The 15731-nt window shown below is 39.1% G+C and overlaps 1 protein-coding gene across 1 annotated transcript; it reads right to left on the bottom strand.

Annotated features, from left to right (window-relative positions):
- Window positions 1–2234: 2234 nt before the first annotated feature.
- Window positions 2235–13923, bottom strand: fgd4b (FYVE, RhoGEF and PH domain containing 4b). The gene is made up of 16 exons (XM_030770700.1): window positions 13797–13923; window positions 8452–8596; window positions 7861–8179; window positions 7039–7128; window positions 6675–6820; window positions 6395–6551; window positions 5966–6104; window positions 5430–5488; window positions 5076–5222; window positions 4489–4661; window positions 4346–4376; window positions 4168–4260; window positions 3768–3893; window positions 3457–3606; window positions 3070–3210; window positions 2235–2468 (listed from the first exon to the last, which is right to left on the bottom strand). Exons 1-16 carry the CDS (start codon window positions 13921–13923, stop codon window positions 2235–2237), a joined length of 2277 nt encoding a protein of 758 aa, XP_030626560.1.
- Window positions 13924–15731: the final 1808 nt, after the last annotated feature.

Below are 15731 nucleotides of genomic sequence, written 5' to 3'. Positions count from 1 at the left end.
GACTTGTATTATATTTGTGTCAATGTTTTTGTATTTGAAGCAGAGCCAAGCTAGATAAACAACACTATCCACATGCTCGCTTTGATCACATAGGCTTATTAACATCCTCCGTTATTTGTGAAGACCAAAAAGTAATCACGAGTATCTTACGTGTTCATGTGTTTTGAAACCAGTTGAGTTAAAGAAAGCTCAGGACACCCGTAGCTATTTTAAGTGATTCATCACATTTTGTATTTACCCGTAGGATATTACAGTGATGTGAATTGTTGAATTGTTTGCCCTCACAAAACATGTGTGGAATACATAATGTATTCTTATTTTTTTGTGTGTATGACATAAACATCTGTAATGTTGAACTATTTCACTCCTTAAATTATTTCATTTTCATGAAATGTGAACAAATGTTAATATTCTTTAACTTTACAGTAGAACACTGTTGATTCTAATAAGCTATAAGCATAAGATTGGATTGTGGATTAAAATCACACACTGCTTATTAAGAAAATGTGCCATTTATTAAGGAAGGAGCATCCAGTTGATTGCACTGAATTGTCATTTTTGTAACCACAAATTGTTTGCTCTTATTTCTCACCTGTAATTTTACATAAAAATGTGGTTGTTCAGCCTTGTTTTATGGAAGAAAATTGTCAACATGAGCCACTGCAACCCTGAGGTGATCTGCACAATATGTAAAAGAAATTCCACCAAAGAGGTTGATCTGATTATGAGAGAATGATCCCCTGTTTCTGTTGCCTTTTGAGATTTTCTGTTTCTATCTTTCTTTACCTGTATAAAGGAAATTTTGCTTAATCAATCATTAGCATTACCAAGTTCATTCAGTATCACTGCAGTAGGTGAATTTCTTTCATTGTTTCTGTACATACACTGTAATTTGGTGATATTAGTTTTTGTTACATATATGTACTTACTGATTACTTGCATTTTTTCTGTACCACATACTCAGTTGTAAATGTATGTAAAGTGTTTCTCTGACACATCTGAAAATTGCAGTACTAGTACAGTATTGCTTTTCAAGCCATATTAGTTTTCAGTATTACATTGTCAATGAAACATTTTCTATAAGAATGTAAAGTAATCTACTTTACATTGACAAAAAACATTTCTATTAAAGATCATTTTGATAAACAGGTGTTTTAAAATCTTATTCACATTTGTTCTATATGTATTTTGTTTTATCAGACTTCTTTTTTTTTTGCGGGTTAATCCAGCAGTCCTGTCCTTCTGAAAATCTATTACCAATCCCTGAAGCTGATATACATTTAGCCCAGGGACAATCCATCTGTGTAAGCTTGTTGAGACTAGAGCACTGAGATCACCCTAAATGAACCACAATGATGGCATTTTATTAAAAAAAAAAATTGACAACTGATAAGGTAGAATAATTGAAAAGACAGTAGCTGGCAAGTCATAGGCTGAAGTTGTCTGTATGTCCGTGTCATTGAGTTATGCTTTCCCCTTGTGTTTGCCACCATAACCAGAGATAAAGTCTGGTGACTGATCCAAGACATCTGTATTTATAGATAACTTGCAAAGTTAATTAATAAAACTTTATTTTCCTCCAAGATCATCCGTTCTGTCAAAATAGCAGTAAAGTGCATAGATTTCACATTTAAAAAGAAATTAAAACAAGGAAATAGCATAGTGAAAAGATTTTTGAATGTGAGTAAATAAAAATGGTTGCAATTCATTATCAGAGAGCAAAAATCAGATCACATCTACCACAATAAGTTTATGGTCCCAGGACTTATATGTTGTTACAAAGTACCAATCTAGATCAAGTAAAAATATTAGCAATGTCTTTCATTGACCATATAGCCATGTGATAGTATTTAAAGTGATGTTAGTCCCTTGACAAACTCATGGCAAACAGAGTTACTGTACAGATTTGGGTTTTTTTTGTTTGTTTTGTTCTGTTTTTTTTTTTTTTAATTTCTTCCAATTTCAGTACATGCATCTCTGTTACCTACTTCTTTTTTATGCTTCAATGCACCAAACACCTGATTATTTGTGAATCTTTGTCATAGCTTTATCAGTGTTTTCAGGGTAAAGCTTATGTATGCACAGTGGTTTTTAGGTGTGTGTGTGTGTGTGAGCACATGTGTCTGTGTGTGCTGGGTAATATCCCATGCATTCAGCCACAGGATGCCAATGTAGCTCTCTCATGACTTTTTGAGGGTCAGACCTGTCTCAATCAGATGCTCTCAGGAAGGGCATCATGGGAGCCAAGGTTGGTCGTCATCAACAGGCTGTGGGCACTGCGGCATCTCACCCGTAACTGCGACACGTATGACCTGGAGCCAGCGCTCTTTCTGCTCCTCACTCTCTGCGGCAAAACAGTGGACTGATTTGGACTGGCACAGACGGAAGCTGGCCGGAAGGTCATTGGGTCGTGACCCGTCCTCCACACTGTAGCCCAGCAGTGGAATTGTGGACTGAGCCTTCACATCCTACAGCAGAACACACAGGAAACAGTTTTTGCAGGTTCAAAAAAAAAAAGACAAAATGCATGGTAAATCTATGGGACAAGCCATACGGAGTAACATGTGAGATAAGCTCTGACCTTAAAATTTACAGATTAAGAACGTAATATTTACAAAAAAATTTCAAAAAAACTCAGGGTTTTCACTGCTTCAGTCAAGCAGAACTGTGAACAAATGGTCAAGATATTTGTTATGCATATTTGCTGGTTTTATTACAGGATATGTTTCTGTTGCTGTGCATGACCGTGCTTGAGACTTGTATTCTTTCTTACTCTGACTTAAGTCAGTAGGCATTTTCCAGCCACGCAGGGAATTTTGAGGGCCCTTAGAGTCAACTGTGTGTCATGCAGTTTATATGTGAACAGCTTGTCCACGAAAAGGGAACCAGAATTTGCATGTTTGCCTACAGTCACGATCGCCCACAACAGCTTTAACCCATGCTTCAGTAAATCAGTTCTTATGTTTTCCTACACACAGACCCTTAAAAATAATGTTGCGCTATGCAAGTTATCCACCTCATTAGGGCTACCTGATCAATAAATGTGACAGTGTACAAATGAGTGCTTACCTGTGGAGCACCATACAGATAGAGCACTAGTGCCTCCTGCTGGGGAATGACACACCAGACCTTCTGCCAAGGCCTGGCCCTCTCACTATATTGTAAAAAACCACACATCAGGCTACTGTCTGAGAACTGGGCAGCCTCAATCTAGAGCAGGGACAAAGAGAGAAGATTTATTGCAAGTAATGGAGATTGTTCAGACTGGTTACACATAAAATGTTTGTTTCAAAGGCATTTTAAAGAGTTATGGTGTCGGTCATTTATACAAATGTACATTAAATTTACCAAAGTAAATCTGGAGTGTATAAGGAGAGTGAAGTAAAAAAAACAACAGAAAAAAAATCCACATGCACATGCACGCTTTCACATGACATGCACTTGACCAATCTTTACCTCCAGGATACCTCTCTTCTTTCCTTCTGTTCTTTCTTCACTCTCTGTTCTTCCTGTCAGGATGGAATAGCAGTCCTTACACACCTTACTCATCCTACCTTTGTCATACTGCAACACCACTTTATAGTCTGAACACTTCCAACACACCACCTTAGAGAGAGAGAGAGAAACAGGGTCACCTCTAATACACTGCTCACACACTGCCAGGTCAGTGAAGCATGAATGATTATGGGTCACTTTTTCCATTACGCTGAAGCCAAAAGTCACTACCATGGTTGTTTGCTATCTAGGCGTGCGTGTACTATACTTACATAGCCACAGGCTCTGCAGTGGTGTCTCCTGCGTGTCAGTGCATTGAAGGGTTCACGGCACTTCATACACATGGTTACCTCATTGTCCCTTATCCATCGAGGGGCACGTTTGCCCAACTCCTCTGTCTAAAAACATAAACAAATGAGGGCAGACACCAAATGCAAGCATGAGGGCAAACCATCATCTGACTCTCTTAAACAAACAAATACGATAGTATATTTCTCCGAAAACAATACAGCTTCCTGTGAACTGTATTTCACTACACAAATCATCCACGTTATGTTTTTTTCCCCCCAGACAGCATGATGTAATGGAAAGTTAAATATAATACAGCAAAGTTCATTAATACCACACAGTGTAGAGTCATTACGCTCCAGCCCCTACAAAGGTGAAACTTACAGACACTTCCTCCACCACTTCTTCCACCACTCTGGATGCAGATTTAAATGTCTCATTTTTCTGCTGGAATATAGCTATGGTATCCTGAAAAGCCTTTAGGAAAACAAAAAACAACTTTAGAAACAGATATAAACCCATTGCAGATTATAACCTTTATTCTAGAATGTAATCTCGAAACCTTTATCCAGTCTTCTTTATCTTGTTCAGAGCTGAAAAAGAAGAGAAAAGAAGAGAATGTGGGTTATTTGAAATGCTTAGGCTGCTTTTTTTTTTTCTTTTGGTTGATTTATTCAAAGTAACATGACGTAACACTGCCCTCACCTGGCCTGTAATTCCAGGATTCTCTCCTTGCCTGACACCTGGAAGGTGTGTGGGTAGTCATCATTAGATGTTTCCAGAACCTTCATGCCGTCTATGCCAATCCGCGTCCGTACTGTGAACTTCTGGCCCACCAGACTGAACTTAGGCACACAACACAGCAGCATGTTGTTGAACTGGAAGGGAGAATAGTTTAGAGATGGTTAAATTATCTAACAAACCTTTTTTTTTTTCTTTTTTTTCCCAAAATACATGTTCTGCTGTTTTAATTCATCCTTTTCTGAGATCATTTTTGGGATACAGTAGTTTCCTTGACCACTGTCATTTCAAAATGCATTATACAATAAGAGCATTTAATCATATTTCTTGTCTGCAGATTTCCTAAGCAACTGATCAGCACACTTTAGGTCCAATCCAACTGATCAAGGACTTAGAGATGTGCTGAAGTAGTTAAATCAGTTGTTTTAGTGGCAGACAATACAAAAATTTCGTCGGGAAGCATTATATTGTAATACAGAGGCATTACAAGTTTGCTTGGCTATGCAAGTTGTTTCTCTGGAGAGAAAAGGTGGGAAGTAAATGAGACCCACTAGGAAGAGATATCTCTCCATGGAAGAGGTGTTCCTCGCAGCTAGCTTAAGAATGTGCCCCTCTTTAATGAGTTCATTAGAGGCATTGACAATGTCTTCCTCTCCCCCTAGCATTTCATAGATCTCCAGAAGCTTCTTAAGGTTCTCCTGTGAAATGGAGAAAAAGATTAAATTACAGTCTCTGAAAGAAATGTATGAATTTTACAGAGATTACTCACTTTCTCATTTACTTCCAAAATGAGGCAAAGTGTAACACAATTTTGAAATTCAAAGCATTTAACATTCAAACAATATCAATACGTTCATCAAATCCTTTTATGTGTGTGTGTGTGTGTGTGTAGGGGTAGGACTCACTGATTTGCGGATTGCGCTGTTAGAATGAATGGCAGCCATGGAGATGATGTGGAGAGAGTCTGTTGAGCAGCAAAAAGAAGTGAAACTTAATATGAAGAACTGAGCACAGAAACTGAAACTTAGAAATCTCCCATAAGTCATAAGGTAAACCTCCATTAACCCACACTGAGGAATCTGCCTGTAGTTTGCCTTTTGCCTTTTGCCAGTTTACTCACTGATTCAGCGCTAACTAACTGGGATTTGGGGTGTGTTGATGGCTTTGATATCAAACAATTTTTGATATCAAACTCTGCAAACAGTTCCTCATTTAAAAGCTAATTTCCGTTTCAAATCCACGCAAAAAAAGCCACTGCTATTTAAATCAGTGCAGACAGACTCTCTCTGTCCAAACACCTATAACAGCTTGTAAGATTCTCATCTTGTTTGCATATACAATGTAGGGGCTTAGAGGTTAGTTTCCGAGTTGGTGTACAGTTTTTGAGACAATGGATTTATTTTGGGGTGATGGAACAAGAGTCAAATTTGTCCTCACTCACTCTCTGCAGGGCCATAGTCAGGGTCATTTTCTGGAAGTTTCTTCAAGTAGTCTTTGAGCAGCATCTCATAGCGAGGCACACGCTGCACCGGCTCCAGCATGTGGTGCTGCAGAGTGAGACTGCCACATATCTCCTGACCCTGTACAGCAATTAAAAACCTCATGAAAGTTACACAGAGAGAGAGAGAGAGAGAGACCTCCAGACTCTACACGTTGGAAAAAAATTAATCTCTCAAACACACATAGCTTGAAGAAACTTCAGAAACCAACCAGATTATAAACATATCAATATCAGAACACACATACATCCAAAATCACAGCTTCTCCAGACTTTTTAAAACACCAGCCTCACTACAACTCACATCTGACATCACATCTCACATCAAACACAACAAATCACAACAAATAATGCTCAGCTTTTATCACACACCTGAATCTCTTGTATGATGGTCTTGAGCTGTGTTGAGCGCTCTGTCCACTGTTTGAGCAGCTCCATGGCATTGTCAAAGTTCTTCACATACTCAGCATACATCCTCAGGAATGGCGCAAGCTGCTGCAAAATGTCCCCGATTTGTGGGGTAGTTTCCCTAAAGTCACACACGGCAAGATGTACCACAGGCAGGCCTTCGTTTTTGCAAGAGAGTTTGACCCCGTTATAAGTCTGTCTGTTTTTAAAAGAATCTGATGGGTGACGATGAATAATCTCTCACCACTGATTCATGCGTGTCTCCAGGTTGGGCAGCAGGAACTGGCTGTGGAAGGCATGGATGGACTCCAGGTTGGAGAATATCCCTTTCACCACCTCTAGAGGGAATGAGCCTTTCCCTGCCTCTTCTGTCAGCTTAGCACAGAACACCTGCACACGTACTCGCACATGCACATGCACACACGCACACGCACACGCACACACAATACCATATTTGCAAGGCTATGTACTATTTATGTTCAACTGTTGTGACTTTTCTTTTACAATGCTGTTGTACAGTACAACTACATATACATTTATGGAGAAAAGACCAAAAATATTCAGAAAAACATTTAAAAAAAAAAAAAAGAAAAAGCATATTCACAAACCTTGTCCAACAAGTGGAGGCGTGCCACATAGGCTCTTTCTGTTTGAAGTAGCTCACTGGCTATTTTATATAATTTTTGCTCCCTTGTTTCCTTCAGCAGAGAGAGAGAGAGAGAATGAGAACAGTTTTACCTTACGTAAAATTTCCCCGAATAAAAATGTTGAGCTGATTGTGGTTTGAGTTTGCAGTGAAGGGAGTGTATGAGGTTATGCAGGTTAATTTCTGTCTTGAATACTCAAAGTGAAAGCCCAGTCTACGGACCAGAATCATCACTGGCCTGCTGAGCCCCAGGTCCTATTTATAACCTTGTCCCTAAACCCATGTAAGAGCTGCCAGTAAGTGACTGGCATACAAAGACTGACTGCCCACTCAGACAGCTCAGGGAGGGTGAAAAAAAGGTTAGCCGGGTGACGTATGAAAGAGAACAGGGTGACCTGAGACTGAGATTTTGAAATCAGACCACCTACACAAAGAAGAGACAGACACCAACTTCCAGAACTCACAATAACTAAGTGTGTGTGCATCTGTGTGCGAGTGTGTGTGAAAGAGATACCTAAAGCTAAAGTGCCATTTAAGATGAAATACAACATCTGTACAACACAAGTTGGTACCACCAATCTCGAGCCATTCACCGACTTATCTAGCTGACTTAAAGGATCCTGATACTGCAACTGCACCATCTACATAACATCGAGTGACCGACATAATGCTATTTAACAGCCATCTCAACAAAAACATCCACATCATCATCACAGCCCTGTAACAACAAAATGCCACTGTGACGTAAAAATAACACCTTACATATTCCACTACACAGGCTCACCTTCTCCATGCCGTGGGATGGGGCTGACTCATCCCCAGTCCCTTCAGACGGCTTCAGCGAGTCACTCATCCTCTCCTCTGCATCACAGCTCTGGTCCCCTCCAGGCTGCATGGACTCTGTGCTTTTAGCTTGTCCCTTTCTAATATCACCCTCTCCATCGTCGTTCAACATCCCATTACTGGCTCTGCAATTGGTAAACTGAGGGGAAATGTGGGAGGACTCCAAACCTCTGGAACGGTTCAGGAGGGGAGGTGAATTCAGGCGGCACTCAGTTGGTTTGGGGCAGCCCAGGGCTGAGCTCTCTGTTTTGGTCTCACAGCTTGGAACAAAGAGGAAAAGAAAGGAGAGGGAGAGAAATGAACTGACTGCTGACCATCAGACTCAGATAACCACTGATACACAGGATGTGAAAGCGTACGTTTTGTGAGGGAGGAGGAGAGACCGTTTCTTCCCCCTGCCCTGTGTAAGTAAAGTGTTTTGCACCGAGAGTACAGAGAATATAAAACACACGCGGATGCACACACACGCACACACACACACACACAAACACACACACACACACGCGCGCGTGCGTGCGTGCGCGCTACCGACCTTTCCTCAAATCGGCTAATGAGGTCTGACACATTATTTTTTTTGCCAGTCTTTTTTACTGTGTCGTCCATCTTGCTTTCGGGGGATTCCAGTTGAAGTTGCTGGGAGGTGACTGAACTCTGGAGGTGCTGTGACTTGGGAGGCACTGCCAACATGCAAATGAGAGAAAGAATAGCTGAGCTATTCTAAACATTCACAAAAAAAATCACAAAAGCCATATGTATTACAATAGCATGGGGAAGTTTTGCTATGACAACATTTGAAGTTCTGACAGGAGCTGGTGACACAAACATTTTGGGTGGAATTCTTCATCTGATCAGCAAACAGATACATTGCAAACTGTATCACTTAATTATTATTTTAATGTATCATGTATTGCTGAGCTTCAGAACACTTATGCACAGAAGCGGGGGGGGGGGGGGCATTTAGCACTGTGTCGTAAAGCTATGCTAAAGCACTGGCTGCATGTAATTACACATAATACACCACAAGATGGCAGTACTGAGATGAACTGTACATAGCACCATTCTACACAGTTGATGAACATGTCATTTGCAATTGTTATTATCTAATGTATCATCACAGAACAGAAATGACTTAGTAGGGAATTTTGACACGTGTGTATAATTATTTGTTTAAGTAAATAATTTAGAATTTCAATATTTTTTTTTGAACCATAGAATTTCGTGTTGTTGAGTGTTCAGACATACAGGTTTTTTTTTTCTTTTTACTGCCCTTCAGCAAAGTTCTCCTTCAGTGATGTCACAAATCTGTCCTCCTGAGGAATAGAAACCTCTGTGTTTTGGCAGGATTTTCATCTCTGAATAGTAGTGGTGTGTCAGGTTAGTGGATTGCAAGCTCTTCTGGAGTAGTTTAGATTGTGGAAAATTCACAACAACTAAACTAATATTCTCTACAGCTAAATATGATCACATACTAATGTTGAGATTAAATTATACATCCATTCATTTTCAAGACATTTGGGATTATTATGCATTATGGTCTGATTTCATGGGAAAAAATTTTAGTCCTAAAGTAAAATGCCCTTTTAAACAGGCTTTGAGACACGTCTTTGACTAATCTACAACTATGAACTTTATTTTCAGTAACCTGGTGGCTCAACACCAGATGCTTTAAACGTGCTTCTTTCAAACACAATACAGTTTTTCAAACATGCTATTCTATCTTATTTAATTGTTTGTCTGTATTTCCTCTTTCAGTTCCATTTCAGCTTTCACAAGCACATTAAGGACAGTACCACATGTCCACACTTACACAAGGAAGAACACTGATGGTCTGAACAAATCTCATTTAACTTCTGATTCAGTCTTATGGACTCCACATTTAGGAAGTAGCTGATCCAATTTTAAGATGCATTTTAGAAAGTGACTTTAATCTGTGATTAGCTATTCTAGATCTTCAGTCTAATAATAACATCCAGGAAATACAAAAAAAATGACACATCTTGTGCAGGAAGGACAATGTGAAAATATGCAAATCCCTGCAGCCTTATATAGGTTTACAGCATGTCTTTTCTTGCCATTAATTATTACTTCAACCTGATGATGATTTCTGGAAAAAGAGGGAAGTACTTCACATTCAAAAATTGGATCTGGTCTGATACGTACCTAATGATAGTGAAGAGGCACTACATACAGCAGCTCTTCCATTCACCAACCCTGTGGTCCTGCCTCTGAACCCACCACCAGCAACAGCATCAGACTGACCACTGCTACTGTCCACTGAGAAAGCGAGAACGACAGAGCGAGAGAGAGAGAGAGAGAGAGAGAAAGACAGAGACGGAGACAGAATGAGAGAGATTTAATTAGATCAGATTAATAATCATAATATACCTGGAGAAGAAGTATTCAAGTGTGATTCTAAAGACATTTAGGCAGATTGTTGGCCTGGACTGCAATAGTTTAAACTTCAATTACTTATTCTCTTGTGAGGCAACACCTGATCCTATCAGTTACACCAATCATTTCACATCCAACATACAATTTACAATTTAGTTATTTGGCAGACGCTTTTTACCAAAGCGACTTACAATCAGTGCATCAGTCGGATTTCTAATACCTTGTGAGCAGAGATCACAATAAGACTGAGCGTCAAATTGCCCCTTCGCATTGCGCCCCTGGAATACTTTGACAAACACAGATACAAGACAATGGTTTTTTTTTTTTTTTAATTGCACTGCAATAAGGCAGTAGTTCAAACTCAGGGAATATGATTCACTTACCTCAGAGAAATACACTGAAACTTAACTCAGACAAACTTACCTGAAACTGAATCCAGACATCAGGCATTCAGATCATTAAAAATGTGTTTCAGTATTACTCAAACAGCCTGGTTCCTCTAATGTTTAAACCTTAGTACGAGTCCTCTCACAGAGAAACAAGCTGTTCCACAGCTTTGAGAAATAACACAGTACTCTAGGGTGTCCTCAACTTCTTGAGGTGATGAAAACACTAACTTCAAATTCACAACTTAAAGTGTTCTCATTGGCTGTGTCTGTGATATGTTTTTAACTAACAGGCTCTTTCTGGGTTTATTTCTGGTTCCCCTGAATTCATTTTTACCGGCCACAACCTTATTTCAACTCAAGCGTACTATTTTCTTTCCTCTCTTTCTTTGTGTGAACAGAGAGACTACATGGTGGTTGTTGATAGTATAATGTGTAGACTAGAGGAGACCAAAAATTGATGTCACTGCCAGTTGACAAACATTTCCTCTTTCTAGCCTCTAAGTTCCCCAACCATCACAAAGACTGTCTCTCTCTCATTTTGGTTGATGGTTCTCCATAAAAAGAAGTCCACTCATTAACATCCTCATTGACCCGCATAAGAATGTACATTGAAACAATGATAGGATTCATGATGGTCCAAAGTGCAGCCCACATAACTGACCCTTTATATAAGTTCAAAGCAGAATGCACGGAGCTGCAAAATGCAGGACACTACTTTCGTACTCCACACTCAATCTACTCTGTTACATGTTGTCCTGGACGATGATTTAGTACCATTATAAGGCTAATAATAATTACTAATACATCATAGGAAAAAGTGAGCAGATAGAGATATTAAGAGCCATAAGAAACACAATTATTACATTTAGGAACAGAAAAGGGTGGACTTAAAACACGAGTATATGTTATGGTGTATAGAGAACGTGTACGTAGGTCTGTCCACACAAACAGGCACACTCGTGCACATGGGCACACACACACACACACACAGAATTGTTGGGCCCAAGGGCACACAAACAGAAAGACAAATACACACATACTAACCTCAACTTTTCTTCCTATCTTCAGCCTCCTGTTTTAAAATTGGAGTCGCTCTATAGAGAGCACTTACTGTAAAAACACAGTTTTTTCTCTTCCCTCCCCACTTAATCAGTACATTTCCCCTTTTCTACTGCAGCATGTGTGTAGAGAGAAAGTGAGAATGGGTGAGGCAAAAAGAGAGAGGAACGGGAGATAGAGGCAAGTGGGGGTGGGGGGCGGGGGTAGAGAGTTGCTCATTACCTCTCAGTATCTAGTGCAAACAAGACTTCTTAAATTATTATCACCTCATCTACAGGTTGATTAAGTAATTTATGGGTGTGGTCAGTTAATAGAAATGTGAAGTGGATCTCACAAATATACTGTCCTAATTAATTGTACCAACAATATGCATCAGCTATGATACATACTACATAAAGGATTTTGATGAAAACTGCAGGGAAACTGGAATTAGTGTAAGTGAAGAATCACAAAAGTCAATATCATGTTTTTGATAGCTGCCACAAAAGCAGTGACAGTTGACAATATATAATGTGTCTGAGGAAAATATGTATTTTTGAGTAGGTAATAATCAACCATCAAAATAAGAGAGAGATGCATAAAAAACAACTTGAAAGCCTGAAATTTATCACTGTCAAAAAAAAAAAAAATTTCATCTAATTTAATGTAACACTGAAGGCCTTATACCAGATGGCTGTGACCTTCAGGTCAGTGATGAGGCTTTGTCCTAGAGGGCTCAGATATGAGACAACAAAACAGACATGTCATAAAGGAGACCACTGGACATTACATGGAAGCTAATCAGCTCCAGCTTTGGTTTCTCCCTTAAAAATGTCATAATCTTAGAATATCCTCTACACTTTATTTTTCTTGGTTAAGATCAAGGGAAAAGTGAGAACACTGGCTCCAGAGTCAGTCTGACAGGCTGAGGCTCTAAGGCTGCACACACAGAGGAAGTGTATGTATGTGTGTAAACCATGCAGTTCCTCCTCTGTCTCTCTCTTAGTTCAGCACAGCTCAAAGTCCTTTCATTAAACCACATACTAGTGATATATCTCAGGCTATGCATAGCTTTTGGGTTTGATTTTAACGAAAGACCCAGATTTGTGTTAAATGAACCAAGTAATATACCAATGGGAGTAGAGAGCTGTCCAGGAAATGTGTACTAAAAATTTGGTACATAAGGGGAAAGTCGTCTATAACTGTACTTGATTTTTGGTGAATTTGTTTTCCCCCAAAAGCTTGATGCATTCAGTTAATAGCTACACCACATAATACAGGTTCAGTGTATTAAAAAAAAAACAGATAAAAGTAAAAGGAGTATCACTATACATATGCGCATTCAATGTTGACTATTATTTCAGTCCCGTAGCGAAATTCCCTTATTTGGCCTTCCCCGCATTTGGTCAACTGTAAATTGGTCGCTACTGCCCCCTGCTGGTGATGAAATATCTGTTTACATGTACAGTACTACATTTTGAGGAGAAGCATGGGGTTATGATAAATCCGTCTATTACTAAAACACGGGGCCACACTGTATGTAACGGAACGACAGGTAAATTCTCATACGGGTAAATTCTCATAGTCTCCTTATGGATTCTCTGCTGACTACAGAACCCATAATATTGTCTAAAACGGTTTGCTCAGTTCATTCTGCAGCACACACACGGGCACAAAAAGATTCTTTGTTAGGACATTATTAGCCTACTCACATGCTGACTTTCACTAGATATTAAAAAAACGTGACCTAAGTCTCCTGTCTGAAAAGGAAGGAGCGGTTGTTCAAGCACTGCAATACTTAAAACCTGCGATTATTAAAAAAACAAACAAACAAAACCGTTTCATTGGGCAAAGAGGGAGAGAGGGAGAGGGGGATTCAGATAACCAGACTTGGATTGAATACACATATACAACCAACCGGCATTTCCAGAAATACACTCATACACTTAAATACCCAATACCTAAAGAATCACACATAACCGAAAATTAGATGTAATTGCGACTGATGACAAATGAAAAGTCTCAGGTGTACTTTCACGAACAGGTTGTACGGCCTTACCTGCATACTGTTGTGAAAGTTCGCCGTTTTCAATAGTCCCTTTGGATCGTCTTCTCAGAGCGATTCGTCTGAATTCCTCCACATTACACGTGCACTTCGCGAACTCCTTCTTCGCTTTATCAAACATGGCAAATAATAATTAGTTACTCTTTGCTGCGTAGCAACTAAACAAAGTATTTGCACCACTCTGTTTCACAAGGGAGAAGAAGTGATAACTTTCTCCAAAAAATGTTAATATGCCCTATATCATTTCCACTCTGGAAGAATACAATGAAAAGTTCAGATGTTCAGTCGCGTCGGAAAAACAACCAAGTCCACCGTAACAATGCTTATCACCATCCAACTCCTCCCACCAAAGCCGTATAATTAACTCGCTTTGGTACAAGTGTCCTCCGTCATTTGCATGCAAATTAAGAGTGACAGGCACCAGTCTCCTTGGCACAGCGTATTAAGTGCACTCAAATGCGTGACTTCGGCTGCTCGCTGTACTCTGATATCCTCGAGACCACACAATATTAAAAACTTTAAAAATTTAAAAACAATATTAACAAAAAGCGACCACAGGAAATGAAACATGATTCTTTATTTGCCACTGTACAAAGATGAGGTTAATATTATTTATGCCATAGTCAACATATCACATAGTTTTTTCATGGTATGTATTTACACAGTTAGAGACTGTTAAAAGCATTCCTTTGCCCACAGAACAGAACAGTACAGCATATGTTTATTATTTTTTTCTCTTTTTTTCAGAAAGAAGAAGGCATTACATAGTTACATATGTGATAAGAAATATCAGAAGTGAGACTAAATGTATGTTGTATTGCTGGCTGGTGGGTTTTCCTTTAAGAGACAGTCTAATTTGTTGTGAAGGAACATTCACACCAGCATGGGAAGATCTCAGAATTGTGCAAATAACCATAAGAATTCACATTCACAAAACCAGTCTAGTGATTCTTTTTTCATTGTCAGATGTAATTAACACTGAGAGCAACTGGTTCTCTCACAATAGATGATGATCCATGATACAAGGAAATAAACACTGACGAAAAACAAAACAGTCAATGGGATTTCAAGTTCGGGTGAAGATTGTTTTCCGTCATCTTCTGTCATTTCCACAATCACCTTTGTAGTCATGTCGAATGGATGTATGCTGCTTTGATGACAAATCACAAAGGAACTCTAAACTTCTACATTTGTTTAAAGAACAATTATTGTCATGGCATTCCAGATACATATGAAAGGCGTCTTTGGCAGTTGTACATATGGCTTGTAGCTGTTATAGGCAGGGAGGAGACAGAACAGAACTGACTAACCTTCATAAGTTTAAACCTAATGTCTGACCCATAGTATGATGAGTGAAAATGGGGATTTATATTGCCATTATTACAATCCTATTTGCAAACCTTACTCAGACCAGTTCTTTCACATTTTAGAACATGCTATTCCTTCTTGCCAACACGTTTTAGCCTCTTAATCCTCTTATACACACACTTTAAATCAAATCAAATAAAATCAAATAAGATGGAGAGAAATTATTTGGTTATCTGTGTCCTTGTGTCCAGTGCTTGACCTAAAGTGTACATTAATCCAAAGCAGTGGAAAATCAAACAAAAAGAAAAAAGAAAGGAAAAAAACCCAATCTGCAGCATTAGTTGATATACTGAGATTAAAAACTATAATCCTAATCTCGACTGGAATGCATTATTATTTGTTGTGCTTGTTATGCAGGTTTCTACAGAGAGACTGCTTTGATGTTTAATTACTGTTTTCTGAATGAGAAAGACCTAGAATATGCAGGAACACACTATACTTCCAACAACGTAAAAAATTCAATGATCCTAAAGCATCTGAATTTGTGCCATGTTACACAGAAAGGTCTGAACTGACAAGGATGTTCCTAAAAGAAGTACACATTACATGTGGTGTTGAACA

Source organism: Chanos chanos, chromosome 1 (genome assembly GCF_902362185.1).
Source record: "Chanos chanos chromosome 1, fChaCha1.1, whole genome shotgun sequence".
In the NCBI taxonomy this organism is placed as follows: Eukaryota; Metazoa; Chordata; class Actinopteri; order Gonorynchiformes; family Chanidae; genus Chanos; species Chanos chanos.
Note: the sequence above shows the minus strand (reverse complement) of the source record. Positions and strands in the feature narration are given on the sequence as shown.

Bases quoted from the DNA above. Each gene is read 5' to 3' on its own strand.
- fgd4b (XM_030770700.1), bottom strand. From the start codon at position 13,923: ATGTTTGATAAAGCGAAGAAGGAGTTCGCGAAGTGCACGTGTAATGTG. The intron at 4,261-4,345 runs GTTTCGAGATTA...GTTTTCCTAAAG, and splicing joins ATAAAGAAGACTGGATAAAG to GCTTTTCAGGATACCATAGC. The intron at 3,211-3,456 runs GTAAAGATTGGT...TCCCTGCTCTAG, and splicing joins AGAAGAGAGGTATCCTGGAG to ATTGAGGCTGCCCAGTTCTC.